The sequence below is a fragment of the Arachis hypogaea genome, chromosome 19 (assembly GCF_003086295.3).
Source record: "Arachis hypogaea cultivar Tifrunner chromosome 19, arahy.Tifrunner.gnm2.J5K5, whole genome shotgun sequence".
Lineage (NCBI taxonomy): Eukaryota > Viridiplantae > Streptophyta > Magnoliopsida > Fabales > Fabaceae > Arachis > Arachis hypogaea.
Window position 1 is genome coordinate 146,331,709 of NC_092054.1, and position 20,913 is coordinate 146,352,621.

The window sequence follows — 20,913 nt, forward strand, 5'->3', positions numbered from 1 at the left end:
TTCTCTCCAAGTTAACTTTCTTTTTCTTTTCTCTCAAATGGATTTTTCATATGCCTCACAAATTATCTTTTACCATAAGAAATCAAAGAAAGATAAACTGAGAAAGTAAGATATACAGTATAACCTCATGAAGGAGAAGAAATATGATAGCTTAAAAACTATGAAAAAACCATATTTAAGCCTCTCTATTTGCCTTCCATCTTGACAGAATGCTTCCTTTAGTGTAGATGCATTGCTTCTAAAATTTCAAGCTTTGAGTGATGAAATATTATAAAAATTCAAATTTTTGGGTTCACTCTCCTTGCTTTAATTTTTGGCTGATTACTCCCTTTTATATAGGGTTAATGCCTTTGTAATAAGTCAAAAATAAAGAAGATAAGTAAATAAACAAAATTGTGGGCCCACTTGATATTTTTTTTTTTTGTTTTCTCTAACCATGATACACATGAACACACTCTTTCACCCACTTACTTAGCCATCACACACAACAACAAAAAAAAAACAAAAAAAAAGAACAAGAAGATAAGGAAGAATGATAGAGAACAGGAAAAGAAGAAAAAATAAAGAAGAGGAAAAAGAAAGGTGGCACCGGTGATGAGTAAGGCTGTCACTGTCACAACTGTTGAATTTGAAGGGGAAAAAAGAGAGAGGGCATGAGAGAGAGATTGACGAAGGAGAAAGAAAATATGAGAGGAAGAGAGAAAGAACTGGGTGGAGAGAAAAGAGAGGAAGAGGTAAGCGACGACGACCCCGATATCAACGTAAAGAGAAGTTACTACCACTGGCATTGATTAGACATAAACAAAAGATAAAGAGAGAGTAGTAATGAGCAGTGGAATGTGGAGAGGAAGATGGAAGTGGCTTCAAAGTAGAGAGAAGGTTCGCCAATGGAGCAGAGCTACAGAGGCTGACAACAACGAGGCAAGCTTACCAGCGGCGGAAAAGATTATGCAGCTCGATGATGGTGGTGGTAGGATTCACTATTCTTGCTTTGTTAACCTCTAATCTACTATGTTGCATTGATGCTTACGATTTTGTCTTGTTCGCCAGAAACTACTCCTGTCCAAAGCCACATTCAAACCTCTTCAACCACTTGGATTCTAACCCTAATGTCTAATTTGATGGCATTTCAGTGTTGGTCTTTAGTCTTTTGCGACTAAATTGTCAGTAAACTCTATATTCATAGTTAGATTTTAATATCATATAATTCTTATAATTATTAAAAGTTAATTCCAAAAGCAATGGTTAGCACGCTATTTATATTAGTTATTTTATAAAATAAAATTTTCACATGAGACATAATATTTTGCTTTGAAATTAATCGAATTTGACAATGAAATGTTTAGTTACAAATAAATACTTCCTGGAGTAATTGCATTTTGGATGAAATTCTAATATATATAAGTACTTGATTCATGTTGCATTTTTGAATTGTTTGACAACTATTAGCCTAATTATATTTTATATGTATAAAAGAGGTTTTGGAAGGTTGTATGATAGAAACTTTAGTTAGTGGCAATAGGCGCTAGACTTTGTGCACCTTGATCCGATATAATTACATTTTCAGGATATATGAGATGAAATGGTACTTATCTATTTCATGTCCACAAAACTAGTAGAACATGTCTGTTTCAAAATTCATACAAAGAAAAAATTACCTAAGTGTAATTTTTGTCTCTTATTCTGAAAAATTTTCTGGATTAAATAACCTTCTGCTTATTTTTGCATAAAAAATTATTGAAAGCCTGAATTTTGATATCTAAAATATCTATGCGTTGGAATATATTTCTATACCTATATTATAGTGGATTTGCTTATTTGTTTGAATATATTTTATTCACTATTACTATAATAGATTTATTTTAGCCAAATGTGTAATATTTATACAATTGTCTCGTGTGGACTATGGATGTTTTGTTTATCATTGAGTTACAAAATTCACTCTATTGTTCTTTCTTTTTTTAGACAAGAGCCTTGATCCTATCCTTGTTCGATCAGTTTCACTCTAATTTCCTAAAATTTGTGGGCTTTTATTGTTCAAGATCATGATGTATTGTGTAAACATTTTGATAAATCTTTAGATTTGTTAAAGTGCTCCATACGTCACAGGAAGGTCTGACCACAATAATTTGAGGTAGTTTGTTTTGTAAACATTAGTATATATAGTCTTACTAACTTGAAAGTTACATGAAATTATTAGATTATGTTTTGTTGTAAATCTAAAACTAGAGTTTCTTGTAATTATGCTGAATTTGAGTTAAATCTGATAGTTGAGTGTGTGCTGATAATATTGTAACAAAATTTATTTATTTTTTAATAAAATTTATTTTTGAGACTTGTTGAGAATGACTTTTCTAAGCCATGGCCAGACCGGGTCGTGATAGCCTCCAAAACTAGAGCTAATTTGTAGAATTAACTTCTGAAAATTGAAATAACTAAGTCTTTCTTCTCCTAAAAAATCAAAGCAGAAAATACTGAGTAGAGTATGCCCCGAAGTGAAGAGAAGATGGGCAACAGCAACAGGGTCAAGGTCATGATGCTTTTAAAGTGCTTGGAAGATTAATATCCTTAATCTTAAGTTTTGATCCCAAGATTAATCCTTTACCCTTTATTTTAATAAAAGAAAACAGAATCGTTTCTCTTTCTTCTTTTTTAAATTTGTGCATCATCTTCAAAGTAGCTTTAAGTAGCTATTTTGTGTGGATAAAAATGATAACACTTGTTACATTTTTTTGAATCAATTCAGATTCTGATTTGGCTTTGCCTCAAATATTTGACTTTTTCTTCCTTTTCTTTTTGATGCTAACTAAAAATGAATCACTTTCTCTTTAATTTTGACTTTATCCAAATTGATGAAGCTCCAGCAGCCTCATTTTTGTATTTGTCCAAGTAGCAACAGTATAGACAAATTATTTCTCTTATTGGATTGCTCAAACTAGCTTGAGCCTGCACAAACACATACTTTATCAAATTAACTTTGGATTTTTAATCCAACTAAATATATATTTGTCATCATCAATAACAAAATTATTTCCTAAATTTAACAGATATAATTCAATACAATTGAAAGAAACTCATTTATTAAACTCAAATAAAATCTTCTAACAGCTTAAGCACTCTTAATTTTACCTTACGTAACCTAGTCTAATATTTTTAATTTTTAATTATATTAAATTAATATAACAAACTCTAATCACACATTTCATTAAAAAAAGTTGATCAATAATTTAATAAAATATCTAACAAAATCTTAAACAGACAAAAAAAAATCAGAAAAATACAAAAATTGTAGAAAAATTACATCTGACGATAACTGCAGGATGGTAAAAGCATGGTGGTGACAGGAGACGACAGTCACGGCGAGAAGGTGACAACCTCCGGCGACGACAACAAACACTAACAGTGGCAGCAACGGAGACAACTCCAATAGTAGTGACAACGACTTGCAACGATAGGGACTGGCAACTTCAAGTGGTGGCAACGGAGGCAGCTTCAACGGAGCAGAGAGATGAGAGAAAGAGAGACAAGAGAGAGAATAAGAGAAGACAGAGAGAAAGTTTACAGAAGTGACGAGAAAGGGTTTTATGTTTGAATTTTACTTCAATTTTACTGTTGGATTTATCGGAGAAAAAAATTCAACGATAAAGTGTTCATCATTGCCTAAACGCTGCGTTTTACTAAATTTTGTTCCGACAGAGAATCTGACAATAAAATTGGCGCTAACAAAATCAATTTTTGTGCCTCTATTTACCGTCAAATTTAATTATAGAACTTTAAATTCGACGATATATAACTTATTCGAGGGACGATTTTTTACTCATTATTGTTGAAAATTTGCGGTTAAATTCACCGATAATGTCCATCGCTAAATTTTACAATAAATTCGACGTTATTCAATATTTTTTTATATAATGTCAGCAATTTAGTAAGACATTTGGCATCATGGTAGGGCAACATGTGTCATTGCTAGATTGGGCCATGTCAGCAGACAACTCAGTGAGAAGATGAGATCAACAGAAGTATCGGTCAACTATGAGTTGGGGCAATGCGCAACATAGCAAATTGCGTTGGAGGAGGCAGGCACATATTGAACCTAATGAACAAGGACTCGATGATTTGTTGGCACGGATTGAACAATTGAGGTCACGCTTGGGAGATTATCAATGGAGAGAAATGTAGCAGACTTTAGGGGACACGTGGACTCGCATTCGATGGCGGTTGGCAGTAGGATTTAATTTGGTTCGTTGAACTCGAAAGGAGAAGAGTAGAACGATGGTGTTTTTATCGGCGAAGCAGCAAAAGAATTCAAAGATATCGTAACTCTCGTACCATATTATAATAAGAATAAATTTAAGGGTAAAATGTATAATTAAATTAAATATAGGTTTAAATTACACAATTTTATTAAATTGAAAAATGTTATCTGCATCTTTTAAAAGCATATTTTTATGTAATTTAAATGAGTTCTGTTTGAATTAGATAAATCAATACTAATTTAAATTAGACTAATTTAAATTAGTACTATTACATAAAAATATGATTTTAGAAAATTTATGTAATATTTTTCATTGTGTAATTTAAATTTCTATTTGATTTACTTGTATATTTTATCTTATTCAAAAGGTCAAATAATATTAGTTAACTTTACTATAGTTACACTAATAATATCTTTAAAAATAATATTTAGTTCTATTTAAAAAAAGGTTCTCCTTATATATATTAGAGTAATATTATATAATTAATAAAATTACTTTTTCTCGCTAACAATTAATCAATTTAAACTATAAAATTTTAAATTTTAAATTTAATAATATAAAAATAAAATATTCATCTAAAATATTGATTAATATTGATAAAATTATAACTAAATTAGATTGTGTTACGGCCTGGCCCAGAGTCCTTGCGGGTCGGTCCGACCCGGACGCCGCCCGAACCGGACACATGCCCCACAACGACCCGGACATGCGTCCAGGACAACTCATGCACAGTTAGGGGATAACCTCCCTGGAAACATGGGCCTATTCTCATCGGGCCCACCTCTGACAGGTATATAAAGGGGAGGCTTGCTCTCCCCCATAGGTACGTTACATACTCTATCACCCTATCCGCCTGCACACCTTACTGACAAGAGCGTCGGAGTGTCTTTGCAGGTGGCGCCCCCCCTCTCCCCTACTCGAAGTACTCGGGACCTCGCACTCCGCTGACCGACAGTCCACGACTTGACGAGCCCCTATCATCATCTCGGATCACAACCCGAACCGTTCAGTAACCGACCTACCGAACATTGGCGCCGTTTGTGGGGAACTCGTCCATGGACTTCGTGCTAGTCCAAACTGGGACAGGCTGCGAGGCCGCGCCCCCCGTGCCTGGGGGAGGCGCCGTTGCGACGGAAACTCGACAACAACAGAGGTCGCCTCCAAGGGACACGACGCAGACTCACGAAAGACGCCCCTTCGGAGGGACTGGCGACAACCACGCCAGGATAATGCAAGAGCTACGCCACAGGATGCAAGACTTGGAACGCAGGCTAGCAGACAGAGAACGCGACCAACACACTCTGGAGCAAAGCCCCACCAATTCCCGCTCGAGGAGCCGCTCAAGGCGCACACCCAGCCCCCAGTACGAGTCGGAAAGCACAGGGGGACGGGGACGCGCCAGAAGAAGAAGTCGAGACCCCATCATTTACGCCAGGCGTGAAGGACGGCTTATCACGAACCGAGGGGACGAAGACGCCCGTCGGGAGAACGACGAAGGGAGAACGAACACCCGGGGACACGTGATAATAGGGCCACCCCATTCCACCGCTCCATACTCGAGGTCCGGCTGCCAAAGCATTTTGACAAGCCGACGGACATGAGGTACGATGGAACGCAGGACCCCCTGGAGCATCTAACGGCCTTCGAGGCCAGGATGAACTTAGAAGGAGTAGGAGATGAGGTAAGATGTCGCTCTTTCCCGGTCACTCTGGCGGGGCCTACAATACAGTGGTTCAATAACCTCCCGTAGGGCTCGGTGACCCAATTCTCCGACATCAGCCATGCCTTCCTGGCTCAATTCACAACCAGGATCGCAAAAGCCAAGCACCCGATCAATCTGTTAGGGGTGACCCAAAGAGCCGGGGAGCCGACCCGGAAATACTTGGACCGCTTCAACGACGAATGCTTGGAAATTGACGGTTTGACGGACTCAGTGGCGAGTTTATGCTTGACGAATGGGCTCCTGAATGAGGACTTCAGGAAGCACCTTACTACAAAGCCAGTATGGACGATGCAGGAGATCCAGCGCGTAGCTAAGGAATATATCAACGACGAGGAAGTAAGCCGGGTCGTGGCTGTCAATAAACGGCAGCCCGCCTACAACCAAGATCGGCACTACGAAGGCAGAGAGAAACCAAAGGAACACGTCAGAAACGGCGACCCAACCAAAGCCTCGAAGCCATTCCCCCGAATAGGAAAATTCACCAATTACACCCCCCTCACGGCACCGATCACAGAAGTCTACCAACAGATAGCAGAGAAGGGGATACTGACGAAATCCCGACCTCTGAAGGGCAGGACGGGTGGAGACAAGAGCCTCTACTGCGAATATCATAAGGGATACGGACACAGAACCCAAGACTGCTTCGACCTAAAAGACGCCCTAGAGCAGGCAATCAGGGACGGAAAACTTGCCGATTTCTCCCACCTTATAAGGGAGCCAAGGAGACGCAATCGGGATCATGAAGGCGAAGACAGCTCCCGGGCAGCAAGACAACGCCGAGAACCAGAGAGGGACGACCACGGTCTTACGGTGGTGAACGTAGTAACAGCGAGAAACTCCGCCCCAAGGTCGAAATCAGCACAGAAAAAAGACGCCAAGGTCCTCGCAGTCTCCTCCTCGTCTGCCAGAAGTTCTCGGGTACTCCCATCCATCTCCTTTGGCCCCGAAGACCAGTGGTTCGACGAGATACCGGAAAGTCCCCCCATGGTCATCACGGCCAGGGTCGGAACCGGCCTCGTCAAGCGGATCCTGGTGGACACGGGGGCAGACTCGAACATCATGTTTCGAAATGTCTTTGATGCTCTGGGATTACGAGATACCGATCTGGCAACCCACCAGCACGGTGTCGTAGGATTGGGAGACCACTTCATCAAGCCGGATGGAATCATCTCGCTCCCGACCTCCGTGTGGCAAGGGCAAAGGCGAAGGACTGTGATGGCCGATTTTGTAATCTTACGAGATTCCACAGCTTACAACATTATCTTGGGAAGGAAAACCATCAACGACCTGGGGCTGCCATTAGTACGAAGCTGCTCGTGATGAAGTTTGTGGCTGATGACGGATCCGTAGGATCCATCAGAGGAGACTTGGAAACGGCGGTCGCCTGCGACCACGCCAGCCTCTCTCTCAGGAAAAAGTCCAAAGAAGCTTCAGGAGTCTTCCTCGCCGACCTGGACGCCCGGATAGAAGACAAGCCCAGACCTGAGCCAGAAGGGGATTTGGAAAAGTTCAGGGTTGGTAATGGGGACGAGAAGTCCACCTTCATAAACAGAAACCTCCCCCATGAATTAAAGGAGCCTCTGATGGAGATGATCAAAGCCAATGCCGACCTCTTCGCTTGGACGCCAGCCGACATGCCAGGAATAGATCCCCAGCTCATGTCACACCATCTGGCCGTGAAACCAGAAGTCAAGCCAGTGGCCCAGAGGAAGAGAAAGATGTCACAAGAAAGGGCAGAGGAGGTGGCCAGGCAGGCGGCCAGCCTCCTTGAAGCAGGGTTCATCCGGGAATTGGACTACTCGACCTGGCTGTCGAACGTAGTTTTGGTGAAGAAACACAATGGGAGGTGGAGAATGTGTGTAGACTACTCCGACCTCAATAAGGCATGTCCTAAGGACTGCTACCCCCTGCCCAACATTGACGCACTCGTCGACGCAGCGGCGGGGTACCGGTATCTGAGCTTCATGGACGCCTATTCTGGATACAATCAGATACCGATGCACCGACCCGACGAGGAAAAAACGGCGTTCATAACGCCAGGAGGGACCTATTGCTACAAAGTAATGCCATTTGGTCTGAAAAACGCTGGCGCCACATACCAGAGATTGATGAACAAGATATTCAGTGAGCTTATAGGCAAGATAGTGGAAGTCTACGTGGACGACATTCTCGCCAAAACCACACGACCAGACGATCTCCTGAGAGATCTGGGAGGCGTATTTGCGTCCCTCCGACAACACGGCATGAGGCTTAACCCGCTCAAATGTGCCTTTGCCATGGAGGCCGGAAAGTTCCTGGGATTCATGATCACTCAGAGAGGAGTGGAAGCCAACCCCGAGAAGTGCCAAGCGATCCTCCAGATGAAGAGCCCGGGTTGTATCAAAGATGTCCAACGATTGGCGGGGAGACTGACGGCATTATCCCGTTTCCTCGGCGCATCGGCAGCAAAAGCCCTACCCTTCTTCAATCTAATGAAAAAAGGAATAGCATTCGAATGAACCCCCGCGTGCGAGGAGGCATTCAAACACTTCAAGAAGATCCTAGCAGCGCCCCCTGTACTCGGAAAACCCAAGGCCGGAGAATCACTCTACCTCTACCTGGTAGTAACAGAGGAAGCGCTTGCAGCGGTGCTCGTAAGAGAAGAAGGGAAAGCTCAGCAGCCGGTCTACTTCGTGAGTAGGGCTCTACAAGGAGCCGAGCTGAGGTACAGCAAACTGGAAAAGCTGGCATTGACGCTCCTAACTTCCTCCCGAAGGCTAAGGCAATACTTCCAGGGTCACCGTATAGTCGTAAGGACGGACCAGAAAATTCGCCAAGTACTACAAAAACCTGATTTGGCTGGTAGGATGATGACCTGGGCCATCAAGCTCTCCCAATACGACTTGCAGTATGAGCCCCGACACGCAATCAAGGCACAGGCAATGGCAGACTTTTTGGTTGAGGTAACGGGTGATTCCCCCGAGGAGACGGGCACACGGTGGAGGCTCCACGTGGACGGGGTCTCCAACCAAACGTCCGGGGGAGTAGGGGTCATCTTAGAAAGCCCGGCAGGAATCATCTACGAGCAATCAACCAAGTTCGAGTTTCCCGTGTCGAACAATCAAGCGGAATATGAAGCTCTCTTAAGCGAACTAATACTAGCGCGGGAAGTCGGGGCAACGAAGGTCGAAGTATGCAGTGACTCACAGGTCGTCACCTCACAGGTAAACGGAAGCTACCAAGCCCGGGACCCTCTCCTACAAAAATACCTGGAAAAGGTTAAAGAAATGACAAGTCAGTTCCAAGAAGTCACGATCCAACACGTCCCAAGAGAAAGGAACACACGGGCGGACCTCCTGTCCAAACTGGCGAGCACGAAGCCAGGAGCGGGTAACCGGTCTCTCATCCAAGGCATGGTGAAGGAGCCAACGGTCGCCCTCCATTTGACGGAGTCAAGCCCCTCGTGGTTGGACCCCATCACAAACTTCCTGGAACTCGGAAAGTTGCCTGACGATGAGAAAGCGGCCAAAACATTGAGAAGGGAGGCGGCCAGATATGCAATCATACAAGGGCAACTGTTCAGAAAGGGGCTCAGCCAGCCCCTATTGAAGTGCTTGCACCCCGACCAGACGGACTATGTACTTAGAGAATTCCACGAGGGATGTTGCGGCCACCACATCGGGGGCAAAACCCTAGCGAGGAAGCTCATCCGAGCTGGATATTACTGGCCATCAATGATGAAAGACTCGAGGGAATTTGTCAGAAAGTGCGTAAAGTGTCAACAAAACGCCAACTTCCACAAGGCGCCGGCTTCCGAATTGAGCCTTCTGACGACCACACGACCTTTCGCTCAATGGGGAGTCGACCTCCTAGGACCCTTCCCGGTTGGCCCAGGACAGGTCAAGTATCTCATAGTGGCCATCGACTACTACACCAAATGGATAGAGGCCGAACCACTGGCCAGCATATCCTCCTCTAATTGCAGGAAATTCATGTGGAGACAGGTGATAACCCGATTCGGGATCCCGGATGTCGTCATCTCGGATAACGGAACACAATTCACTGATAGGAAATTCACAGAGTTCCTCACCGGCCTAAAACAAAAATTTTCCTCAGTCGAACACCCCCAGACGAACGGACAAGTAGAGTCCGCAAACAAGATCATCTTACTCGGCCTCAAGAAACGCCTAGACAGCAAGAAAGGCGCATGGGCAGACGAGGTCGCTTCGGTCCTGTGGTCATACCGAACGACCGAGCAAAGCGCTACGGGGGAAACCCCATTTCGCCTAACATACGGGGTCGATGCCGTGATACCTGTCGAAATCGGCGAACTGAGCCCACGGCTACTGCTCGCAGGTGTAGACGAAGCGGTAGAAAAAGACCTGGTAGAGGAAACGAGGAATATGGCCCATTTGTCAGAAACAGCGTTGAAACAAAGAATAGCCCTACGCTACAACGCTAAAGTTCTCAGGAGGGATTTCGGGGAAAGAGACCTCGTTCTGCGACGCAACGACGTAGGTCTGCCGACCCCTGGGGAAGGAAAGCTGGCGGCAAATTGGGAAGGGCCCTACAGAATCAGAGAAGTGCTTGGCAAGGGTGCCTACAAGCTCGAGAGACTTGACGGTAAAGAAATTCCTAGAACATGGAATGCAGGTAACCTGAGGAGGTTCTACTCCTAACTCGGGTAAACCGACCAGGAACCCTAACGGACTTATGTATGCTTGTTCTGCGCACATGTTAATTTTTCAAAAAGTTTTTAGCCATTTATCCTTATTGAATACTTGCCATATTAACAAGCTTGCTTAACTGACGATTAATTCTTACTTGTCAAAATACTCCCCTACTCATTTGTTGCTTCCCGATACGCGTAGCACGCGATTACGTCCTAAAACGGCAACCCGGGACTGATCACCCCGAAAGCTAGACGGACCATCGCCATAACCCACACGGCGACAACACGACCAAATCGGTCCAAATCGTTACCAACGTAAAAATGACAAAACGGGCACAAGCAATGAGCCCACCACGAAAAAACGGTAACAAAAAACAAGGCGAAAGAGAGTAACGGCCACCCGGCCAAACGACTAAACCAACGCAAATGTTACGAAGTATCAAAATACAAAATACACAACAAATGTTCAACAAATCTACAGCAAAATTATCAAGTTATAAGAAGTCACTTCCTAGGCATATCGACAATCTTGCCGTCTTGAATCATTTTGAAGACCCCGATAGCCGATGTGTCGAAGTCGGGTGCCACAATCTTCACCTGAGCCTTCAAGGCGTCCTCAGTCATAGAGATCGCGTTCTTGCCTCGCTCTTTGGTCGATTTCAGCTTCTTCTTGAGCTCCTCGACCTCGACTTTGGCGGCTTTCGCCGACGACACAGCTTGGTCCCGCTCCTTTTCCAAAGCTGTCACACGCCCCTGGGCGGCGTTCAACTGGCTCTCCAAAGTCATCTCTCGCTCGGCTAAACGGGCCACCGTCTCGTCGGAAGCCTTCAGTTTCTCCTCGGCAGACGCATTCTTTTCCTTGGATGCCTTGAGCTTCTCCCCCATTTCAGACAACTGACTCTGGAGCAACTCGACCTGCGCCTTAAAGTCATTGTTTGCTTTGGCAGAAGACTCGAGCTTCCTCCGGAGGGTTTGCATTCCCGACAACTCGAACTCAGCCTTTCGAGCTATCATGGCACCCCGGAGCAAAGTCCGATACATCCATCTCGCCTGCCCGGCTAGGTCGGTCCCGTGGAAATGCTCCTCTGTCCCAGGAATCAGCTGCGAGTCAATAAAAGTTGTGGCATCGAAATTTCTCTCCATGATGGTAAGAGCCCCCTCCGGGCTCGAAGATGCCCTTCGCCTCTTAGGGGTGTGGATGAGTTCCACATCGTCATCCACCTGAGGAGCAGAAGGCGAGTGCCCGCCCACGACGACCTCGGGAGGAGGAGAAGCTTACACCCCCTCTGGGTTCACACCGGACATATCGGTATCCTGGGGAGGGGGCTTAGTCTGGTCCTCCTTCTCTCCAGAAGGTCCAGCCGACTTCCCGGAATCTTTCTCCTCAGCTTTCTCGTCATCGCTTTCTGAGAAGAAGGTCTTCATCAGATTCTCAAGACCAGTCACTGTAGCAGACATTTCCACTGCAACAAACAAACACATCAGCCGTTAGACCGTGTGAAGCAAACAACAATAAACAACATAAAGACAGGAAACGAGACGACTCACAGATATAGCTCCTGGCGGCCTCCCGTTCACCCATAAGGAGATAAGGATTTACGGGGTTCTTTTCGAAAATAGCAAATAGCACATCGGCTATTTGCTTATCTACCGAGGACATCCTCTTATATGTTACCTTGATAAAAGAATTTGACCCCACCCCAAAGCTCCAGTAAGTGGGAATGAGGCGCTCCCCCTCCAAGGATAACCAAAAGGGATGCCGACCTCTAACGGGACGGACTTTAAAAAACTTATCTTTAAACCCGTGGTAGGAATCCTCGAACAGACCAAATATTCTCCTACCCTGGGCAGACCGGAAAGAAAGGAACCCTTTCCTCGCCTTCCCTTGTTTGGAAGGGTTGGTAAGGTTGAAGAAGAAAAGGAAGACATCCACCGACACCGGCAGCTCGAAATACTCGCACACCATCTCAAAACAGCGGATAGAAGCCCAACTGTTCGGATGGAGCTGTGACGGAGACACGGATATCCGATTTAAGAGTGACATCTGGAATTCGGAAAACGGAAGGCGAACCCCAACCTGGGTAAACATGGATTTGTAAAACCAAATCCAGTCGGCAATCCGGGGAGAGTGAAGATTGACCTCGTAAAGCCGCTCATGGGGGGCAGGCACGAAGGTCTCATAATTGGCCTCTTCGTCTGTTCCCCCGCACAAGTACCCGGCCTGCCGGAACTCCGTCAATTCCGCCAGATCCATCTGGTTTGGCGAATCCTTTACATCCGAGGTTACCCAGGCGTACGGATCATAGCTCGCCGCGGAAGGGAAAGCCCGGGAGACGACACGAGGCATACCTACAGCGGGGTACCACTCCATTAGTCTACGAGATCGGGAACCCGGAAAATACCCAGAAGCTATAATTCATCCTACTGAACAGTTAAGATCAAATATGAACCATGCAACCCACCTAAAAATCTACCCTGGAATGGTACCCCTGCCCTAATACTCTACCTATCATCAGAAAGCCATGTAGCAACGCAACAGTAAAAATGGCGAGGCAAACACATACAACAAGCACGCAAGAACAGAACAGAACAGAAAAGAGAAGGATTCTAGAAATACCTGAATTAACCGAAAGAACTTGAAAGTGGTTGGAGAAGCACAAAGAACCTCGAACAAGTGGTTGAAGAGGCACAAAAACGCTTGAAACGGAGGAAATTTGGATATCAGGGAGAAAAGAAAGTGGGAATAGCAAAAGTGGGAACAAAAGAAATAAGAAACTGTTTAAAAACCGCTACACGAAGCGCGAAGAAGCCAGGGGTAAAAAGGTCTTTACACGCGGAATTTTAGTAACCCATTATGAGCATTCAATGCTCAGCGCGAAGAACGAAGCGACGAAACGGTCGCCTTGGCAACCAAGAGACACGCGCGCAGGGAGCACGTCACTCCCACGAACAACCGATTTGGCGACAACACACGAATGAGGAAATCACGCGCCATCAATGTCTCCCACGAACATCACTGGCGCGTCGGGGGCACTGTTACGGCCTGGCCCAGAGTCCTTGCGGGTCGGCCCGACCCGGATGCCGCCCGAACCGGACACATGCCCCACAACGACCCGGACACGCGTCCAGGACAGCTCATGCACAGCTAGGGGATAACCTCCCTGGAAACATGGGCCTATTCTCATCGGGCCCACCTCTGACAGGTATATAAAGGGGAGGCTTGCTCTTCCCCAGAGGTACGTTACATACTCTATCACCCTATCCGCCTGCACACCTTATTGACAAGAGCGTCGGAGTGTCTTTGCAGGTGGCGCCCCTCCTCTCCCCCACTCGAAGTACTCGGGACCTCGCACTCCGCTGACCGACAGTCCACGACTTGACGAGCCCCTATCATCATCTCGGATCACAACCCGAACCGTTTAGTAACCGACCTACCGAACAGATTGGTTTAGTAGTTAGTTTATTAATCTGTTTAAGTAAGTGTTATGGATTAGTTTTTATTAACAAATTCTTAAATATAATTCAGATTCATGACAAATTAGCCATTACTCTATCTCTCTAAAAAATATAATAAAAAATAAAATAAAATAAAATATTAATAACATTATTTGTTTTTTTTTTTAATATTTTTCTATGTTATCTTCTAGTGGGCTATTCTAAATTTCTAATCTATACTTTTGTCTCAAGTGTTATTCATAATGTCTCCACCTTCCAAGAGAAATAATTGTTAACGGAGAAACAACTAGGCATGGAACTAGATGACGAATCCGAATTAGATAATGCGAGGCATCGATCTGTTTCTTTTTTTTCCCCATGACGTACATGAATTATGATTTATGAGTTAGAAATTAGAATATCTAGGTTTCGTTTGAAAAGTTTTAAAAGTAATTTTTATGAGTTGTTAATTTATAAAAAGTAATAATATTAATATTGTGTATAATTTTTAAAATTAAATTGCAGTTTTTTAAGAAACTATTTAAAAATTATAAAGAAGTTAAAAAAATAATTTCTCTCATAATATTACTATTTTTTATTATATTTCTATAAAATAAGTATTTTTAGAACTAAAAACTTAAATATAAAATAACTTATTTATAAATTATTTTTAATATAGTCATTTATTATTTAAATTATTTTTTTTAAACTTAATTAAATTATTTACCCAAACTGAATCCTAATATTACAAATATTTTGAAAATAAATATAAGATTTGTATTACATATATAGATGGTTTTTACTGTAAAATTAATTGTCTAACACACATATAAATACATAGGCTTAGGAGTTAAGATGCAGTTATAAACGAAAATTAATATATTATCATTTTTATATTTATTTTTTTATTTAATAATTCACATTTTTTAATGTAATAACTTCTCCTAAATTAAAGTAATGAGTTATGTCAAATATTTTACAATCAAAGCAAAAGGTTAAATTCAAATCAGCGTCACCTGTGAGTATCTATCTTAAGGGATGCTTCTATAAAGATACCTAGAACGTCTTTTTTTAAAGATATTTTTTAATAATTAAAATTTAACACATATAATCATTTAAATTATGTTATTTTTGTCAAAATTAGGTTAGACAAATTAATTTAACCGAAAAACAGTGAATCAAATTTTGAATCCGTCTAAATTAATATTATTTTTTATAAAAAATGACACAATACCTCTATTATATAAAATGACTAAAATACTCTTATTATATATATTAATTTTGAGAATCCTAAATTCTAGCTCTTTTCTTCTCTATCGTTATAGGGTTAGAATTTAAAGTTTTCAATATATATATATATATATATATATAGGGATATTTTAGTTGTGTTTTTATAATAGGGATATTGTAGTAATTTTTTATAAAAAATATTAATTTATATCGGTTTAAAATTTAATTCATTAATTTTTTTGCTAAACTAATTTATCCAATTTAATTTTAATAAAAATAATACAATTTAATTAATTATATGTGTTAAATTTTAATTTTTAAAAATATCTTTAAAAAAAGACGTTTTTAACATCTTTATCTAAATGACTCTCCTATCCTAATACCTAATCACATATATTCATTTTTAAAAATATTATTATATATTAAAATTAACTACTAAAATTAGTCATTAATATATTTATATATAAATTTTAATTTATTTTTAATATATATTTATATTTTAATATATATTAATAACTAATTTTAATAATTAATTTTAATATACACATAATATGATTATTCATCTTAGTCACCAAAATGTGTAACCATTGAACATGGTACCAAAAAAATCGGTTTCTTTTGTTATATATTTTTAAATATTTCCAAAATTACTCGGACTACTAATCTATTTGTAATAATTATATGGCGTGTGCTATGATGACTATTATGTTGATTATAATAGCTATACAATTTTGACAATATTTAAGATGATTTTTTCTATTTCAAAATATTTTTAATGTAACGAAACAAAAGTAAAAGGTAAATATTTTTATGCGTTACTAAATTTTTATCGGAAACTTTTAATGATCTATTGTAGTATTACTAAAGTTGTATCTAATCCAAAATGCCATCCAGATACCTTCACAATCGTCCATTTTATCTTAGCTTTCCGGACCGGTTCCCACCTTACAGGTAATGCCATGTGAATTGATCGACACTGTGTCGTACAACGACCATATTAAATTGGTACTGCTATACATAATATAAATGATGAGAAAATAACATTGATTGTTTTTTTTTTGAGAAAATAAAAAATAGGTCTTTAATCTTTTAGTTTGTAGACATTTAAATTTTTAATAATTTAAAAATATATTTAAATTTTTAATTTTTTTAAAATTTGAACATATTAATTTTTTTATTCACTTGAGTCTAACATATATTACAAAAAGATTAAATATGCCTTCTGTTATACTGGCTTAACTGATATACAAATACACATATTAAAAAATTTTTAAAATAAGATAAATTAGATCTAAAAATTAATATATTTATAATTTAAAAAAATTAAAAACTTAAAATATATTTTTAAATTCTCAAGAATATAAATATTTGGATAAAAAAATAAAAAACCTATTTTTTTTCGACAAAAGAAGAATTAATCTAAGATTTAACTAATTTTGTGTTAAGATACATTTTAAAAATATAATAATAAAATAATTTTAATGCTTTCCCGACAAAAGAATGATTAAATGTAATAGTAATAGATAAGCAAGTTACAATTACAAAGATGAAACAATTAATGGTCATCCTCGTGTGAGGGCTGATTAAAACTACCTCCAAAAAATCCAATTATTGATGATATTGTTAGAGGTTTACACGAGTTGAATAAATTCGGATTTAAGAAAGAAAGTACTAAATTACGATTTTATTTTAGGCTATAATAACAATAAAAAAATTTGATCGCTCATAAATTGAGTCCAAGTTGATTTGAATGATGAATTTTTTTATTGGAAGAAAGTTGAGCTCTGTTAATATTTATGAATCAATCAACCAATTCAATCGAATTAATGAGTTGACTCCACAACTTTATCAGGAATCTCTTTTAGATTTTTCGCCATTCTAACACTTTTTTTTATGGCACTTTTTTTTAATAAAAAACTCGTTATTCAAATCATCTTAGATTGAATTTGTAAATCACCATACTTTTTTATTGTTGTCATGGATAAAATGAAATGGTAGTTTAATAAATGAAAACGAAATGAAAACTAACCTGATAAAATTTGATCGGTTTTGATAAGAGTTTTTGTGAATAAATCTGAATCAGTCTAGCTAGTTCAATTAAATTAAATTAGATCAATTTAAATAATTAGATATTCGAGTAAAAATTAAATTTAAAAAATTTAAAAATAATTTTTTTTAAAAGGTGCATATTTTTTAAAAATATAAATATTATAAATATAAATATTAAATTAAATAAACAAATTATTTTTATAATTAAATTTTACTAATAATCCTTAGGCATATTTTTTAATTTACATTATTTATTTGTTTAATTTTAATTTCAGCATCTTCTTTACTTTTTAACTTAATTAATTTAGTTGTCAAAAATACTTATATATATAATATTACTCTTACACGAGATAACTTTAGAATATTTTCTATATAGCTTTCCTCGTATTATATATTGCTAAAATTGTATCTAAACCAAATGCTGTCCAGATACCTTGACATTCATTAACTTTATTTTTCGGGGTTGCTTCTAGCTACTATTTGAAAAATTGAATTTCTTTGATATGTCCATAACTCCATAGTAAACTAATCAGTAAGATATTTAAAATATTATATATTAATATAATAGTTAGGTATATTTTATATTAATTTTATATTTATTTAGTTTTATATTCGATTATCCTTTTTCTTTAATTTTGTCTATATCTCAAATTCTTGCCGTAATTTCAATATATATTTTTGGAATTGTATTCATATACCATCTTTTTTTATTCTGTTGCTATTTAATAATAAATTGTAAACTTAAAATGTTACTTGAATTTGAAAACATAGATATTAAAATATATTTAAGATATTATATATTAATATAGTACTTAGAGATATTTTGTATTGATTTTATGTTTATTTATTTGATTTTATATTGATTTCACCATTAGGATTAGATTGTATTCTTAGATTATAAATAAACACCTCTCACTGTACATTCTTATTAATTAATAGCATATGTTCATTAAATTTAGAATAAGTTACATTAATAGATATTAAATTTAAAGAGAATCTAAATATGTTGGATTTGAGTAAATTAAAAATAAATTTCTGAAATCATTTTAATTAAAATAAAATTAATTTAAATAATATTGTGGTTAAGATGAATATATGTGATTAGGTAATAGGTATTAGGATAGTGACAAGTGACCTTGATTTAAATTTAGCATCAGTTTAGATTGACTTTAAAAAATATTTATTTTTTATTTTTTAAAAATTATTTTATATTTAGATAATTTTTTTTTAAAAATTAATATTAAAATTTTTTTTGTTTCTGTTTTTTTTAATAAAATATTATTGAATTTTAAAATAAATAGATAATTTATTTTTTTAATAAAAATATTTTATTTTTAATAAAAAATACTTTATTTTTCGCTCCAATAACCCAATTCAAACCGAGACCTTCTGCTTGAAAATATTTGACATAACTTATTATTACTTTAATATAGGAGAAGTTACTGCACTAAAAAATGTGAATTTTTAAATAAAAATAAATATAAAAATGATAATATATGAATTTTCGTTTATAACTGCATCCTAACTCCTAAGCCTACGTATTTATATGTGTGTTAGACAATTAATTTTACGTAAAAAACACCTATATATGTGATACAAATTTTTCTATATTTATTTTCAAACTACTTGTGGCATTTGCATGACGTTCGTTTGAAAAGTTTTTAAAATTATTTTTTAAAATTTTTTATTTATAAAAAATAATAGTATCAATATTTGATATAATTTTTAAAATTAAATTATAGTTATTTAAATATTTATGAAAAAATAAAAAAATGATTTTTTTTATAATAAATTCTTTTTATTATATTTTTTTTAAAATAAATATTTTTAAAATTAAAAAAGTAAATATAAAATAATTTATTTATAAATTATTTTTAATATAAATATTTATTATTTAAATTATTTTTTAAAAAAAATTAATTAAATTATTTACTCAAAATGAGTCTAAGAATTCTAGCTCGATCTCTAGCTCATAAATCATAATTCATGTACGTCATGGGAAAAAAAAACACAGAGATCGATGCCTCGCCGTTCCATGTGTAGTTGTTTCCCCGGTTAACAATTATTTCTCTTGGAAGTTAGAGCCATATATAGACAAAAGTATAGATTAAAAATTTAGAATAGCGGACAAGAAGATAACATAGAAAAATATTAATAATTTTTATCAATATTTTAAATGAATATTTTATTTTTATATTATTAAAATTTAAAATTAAAAGTTTAAGATTTAAAATTTAGTAGTTTAAAATTGACTAATTGTTAGCAAAAAAAAGTAATTTTATTGATTATATAATATTACTCTAATATATATATATATATATATATATATATAGTGACAGATCCAGAAAATTTTGATAGTGGGGGCAAAATTTATATAACATGATAATAATTTTTATAATAAAAATAATATGTGTATATAAAAAATTAAATATTAAATTATCTATTAACCATTATATATTTGTGTATAAATACATATATTGTTTAACTTATTTTTAATGTGTATTTTATATTTTAATATATATTTTATACAAATAATTATTTTTTATGTACATATAGTATAATTATTGTTATGATTATATTTTGTTATTGTAAAATATGATTAGCCTTCAAAATATCTAATATACAAATTAAAACACTAAAATAGTAATTTAAATAATAATATATAATTTAAAATTCTATTCTTTTAGGTTTTATATTTTTAAAAAATTAAGTAATTTTTCTTTTAACACTACCATCAAAATTTTTCTCTTTCCATATATATTACTAAACAATTATTTAAAAATTCACTTCCTAACACAATTAGAAGCCGACTCTTATTGATATTCATAGTTAAAAAAGTTCTTTCAATTAATATAGTTGCTACGTAAAAATTAAAGCTAATTTGAAATAATATTCTTTTGAGTTGATTTTTAAAAAAGAACACTAATTTCGTTTAAATCTGAGAATTGATCGTTCTAACGAATATCTAATATAAAATTTTTAAATTGACGATTAAGTACCAAAAGTTGAGTAAAAAATTATTGTGGGGTCAAATTTAATAATCTAATGAGGACAAATAAATATTATTATCATATACTACTCAAAAAAATTTCAAATTGTAGTGGGGGCGCTTGCCCCCACACCAATACACTTGGAACCGTCCCTAATATATATATATATAAAAGGAGAACTTTTTTTTTAAATAGAACTAAGTATTATTTTTAAAGATATTATTAGTGTAACTGATATATTATTTAACCTTTCGAATAAGTTACACTAATATATATTAACTTAAAAGAGAATCTAAATATGTTTGATTTGAGGAGTAAACTAAAAATAAATTTCTGGAATCATTTTAGTTAAACTAAAATAAAATTAATTTAAATAAATATTGTTATTATTAAAAAGAATATAATATAACAAAACAGGAACTTAGTGTATATGTGGTGGATTACCTTTTTCTCTTTCTCTTCCATTTAATAGTATATTTTTATTAATAAATACAAGATATAAATGAATGATAATTTGAAAAATAATGGAATAGTCCTATACTGAAAGTATAAATAGGGATAAGCCTCAAACCATTCTTC

The 20,913-nt window shown here is 36.8% G+C and overlaps 2 protein-coding genes across 2 annotated transcripts; both read left to right on the forward strand.

Annotated features, from left to right (window-relative positions):
• The first annotated feature begins 5,853 nt into the window (after positions 1-5,853).
• LOC112778983 (uncharacterized) lies at positions 5,854-7,299 on the forward strand. Its single transcript, XM_025823242.1, has 2 exons — positions 5,854-5,937; positions 6,007-7,299. The coding sequence occupies exons 1-2, from the start codon at positions 5,854-5,856 to the stop codon at positions 7,297-7,299; spliced, it is 1,377 nt and encodes a 458-aa protein (XP_025679027.1).
• Positions 7,300-8,242: 943 nt separating this feature from the next.
• LOC112778984 (uncharacterized) lies at positions 8,243-10,637 on the forward strand. The gene is made up of 3 exons (XM_025823244.1): positions 8,243-8,534; positions 8,584-9,857; positions 9,963-10,637. Exons 1-3 carry the CDS (start codon positions 8,243-8,245, stop codon positions 10,635-10,637), a joined length of 2,241 nt encoding a protein of 746 aa, XP_025679029.1.
• The last annotated feature ends 10,276 nt before the right edge of the window (positions 10,638-20,913 follow it).

Coding starts and splice junctions, on each gene's coding strand:
- LOC112778984 (XM_025823244.1), top strand. CDS start 8,243: ATGTGCCTTTGCCATGGAGGCCGGAAAGTTCCTGGGATTCATGATCAC. Junction 8,535..8,583: donor AGATCCTAGCAGCGCCCCCT/GTACTCGGAAAA, acceptor TCTACCTGGTAG/TAACAGAGGAAGCGCTTGCA. Junction 9,858..9,962: donor TCCCGGTTGGCCCAGGACAG/GTCAAGTATCTC, acceptor ATGTGGAGACAG/GTGATAACCCGATTCGGGAT.
- LOC112778983 (XM_025823242.1), top strand. CDS start 5,854: ATGAGGTACGATGGAACGCAGGACCCCCTGGAGCATCTAACGGCCTTC. Junction 5,938..6,006: donor TAGAAGGAGTAGGAGATGAG/GTAAGATGTCGC, acceptor AACCTCCCGTAG/GGCTCGGTGACCCAATTCTC.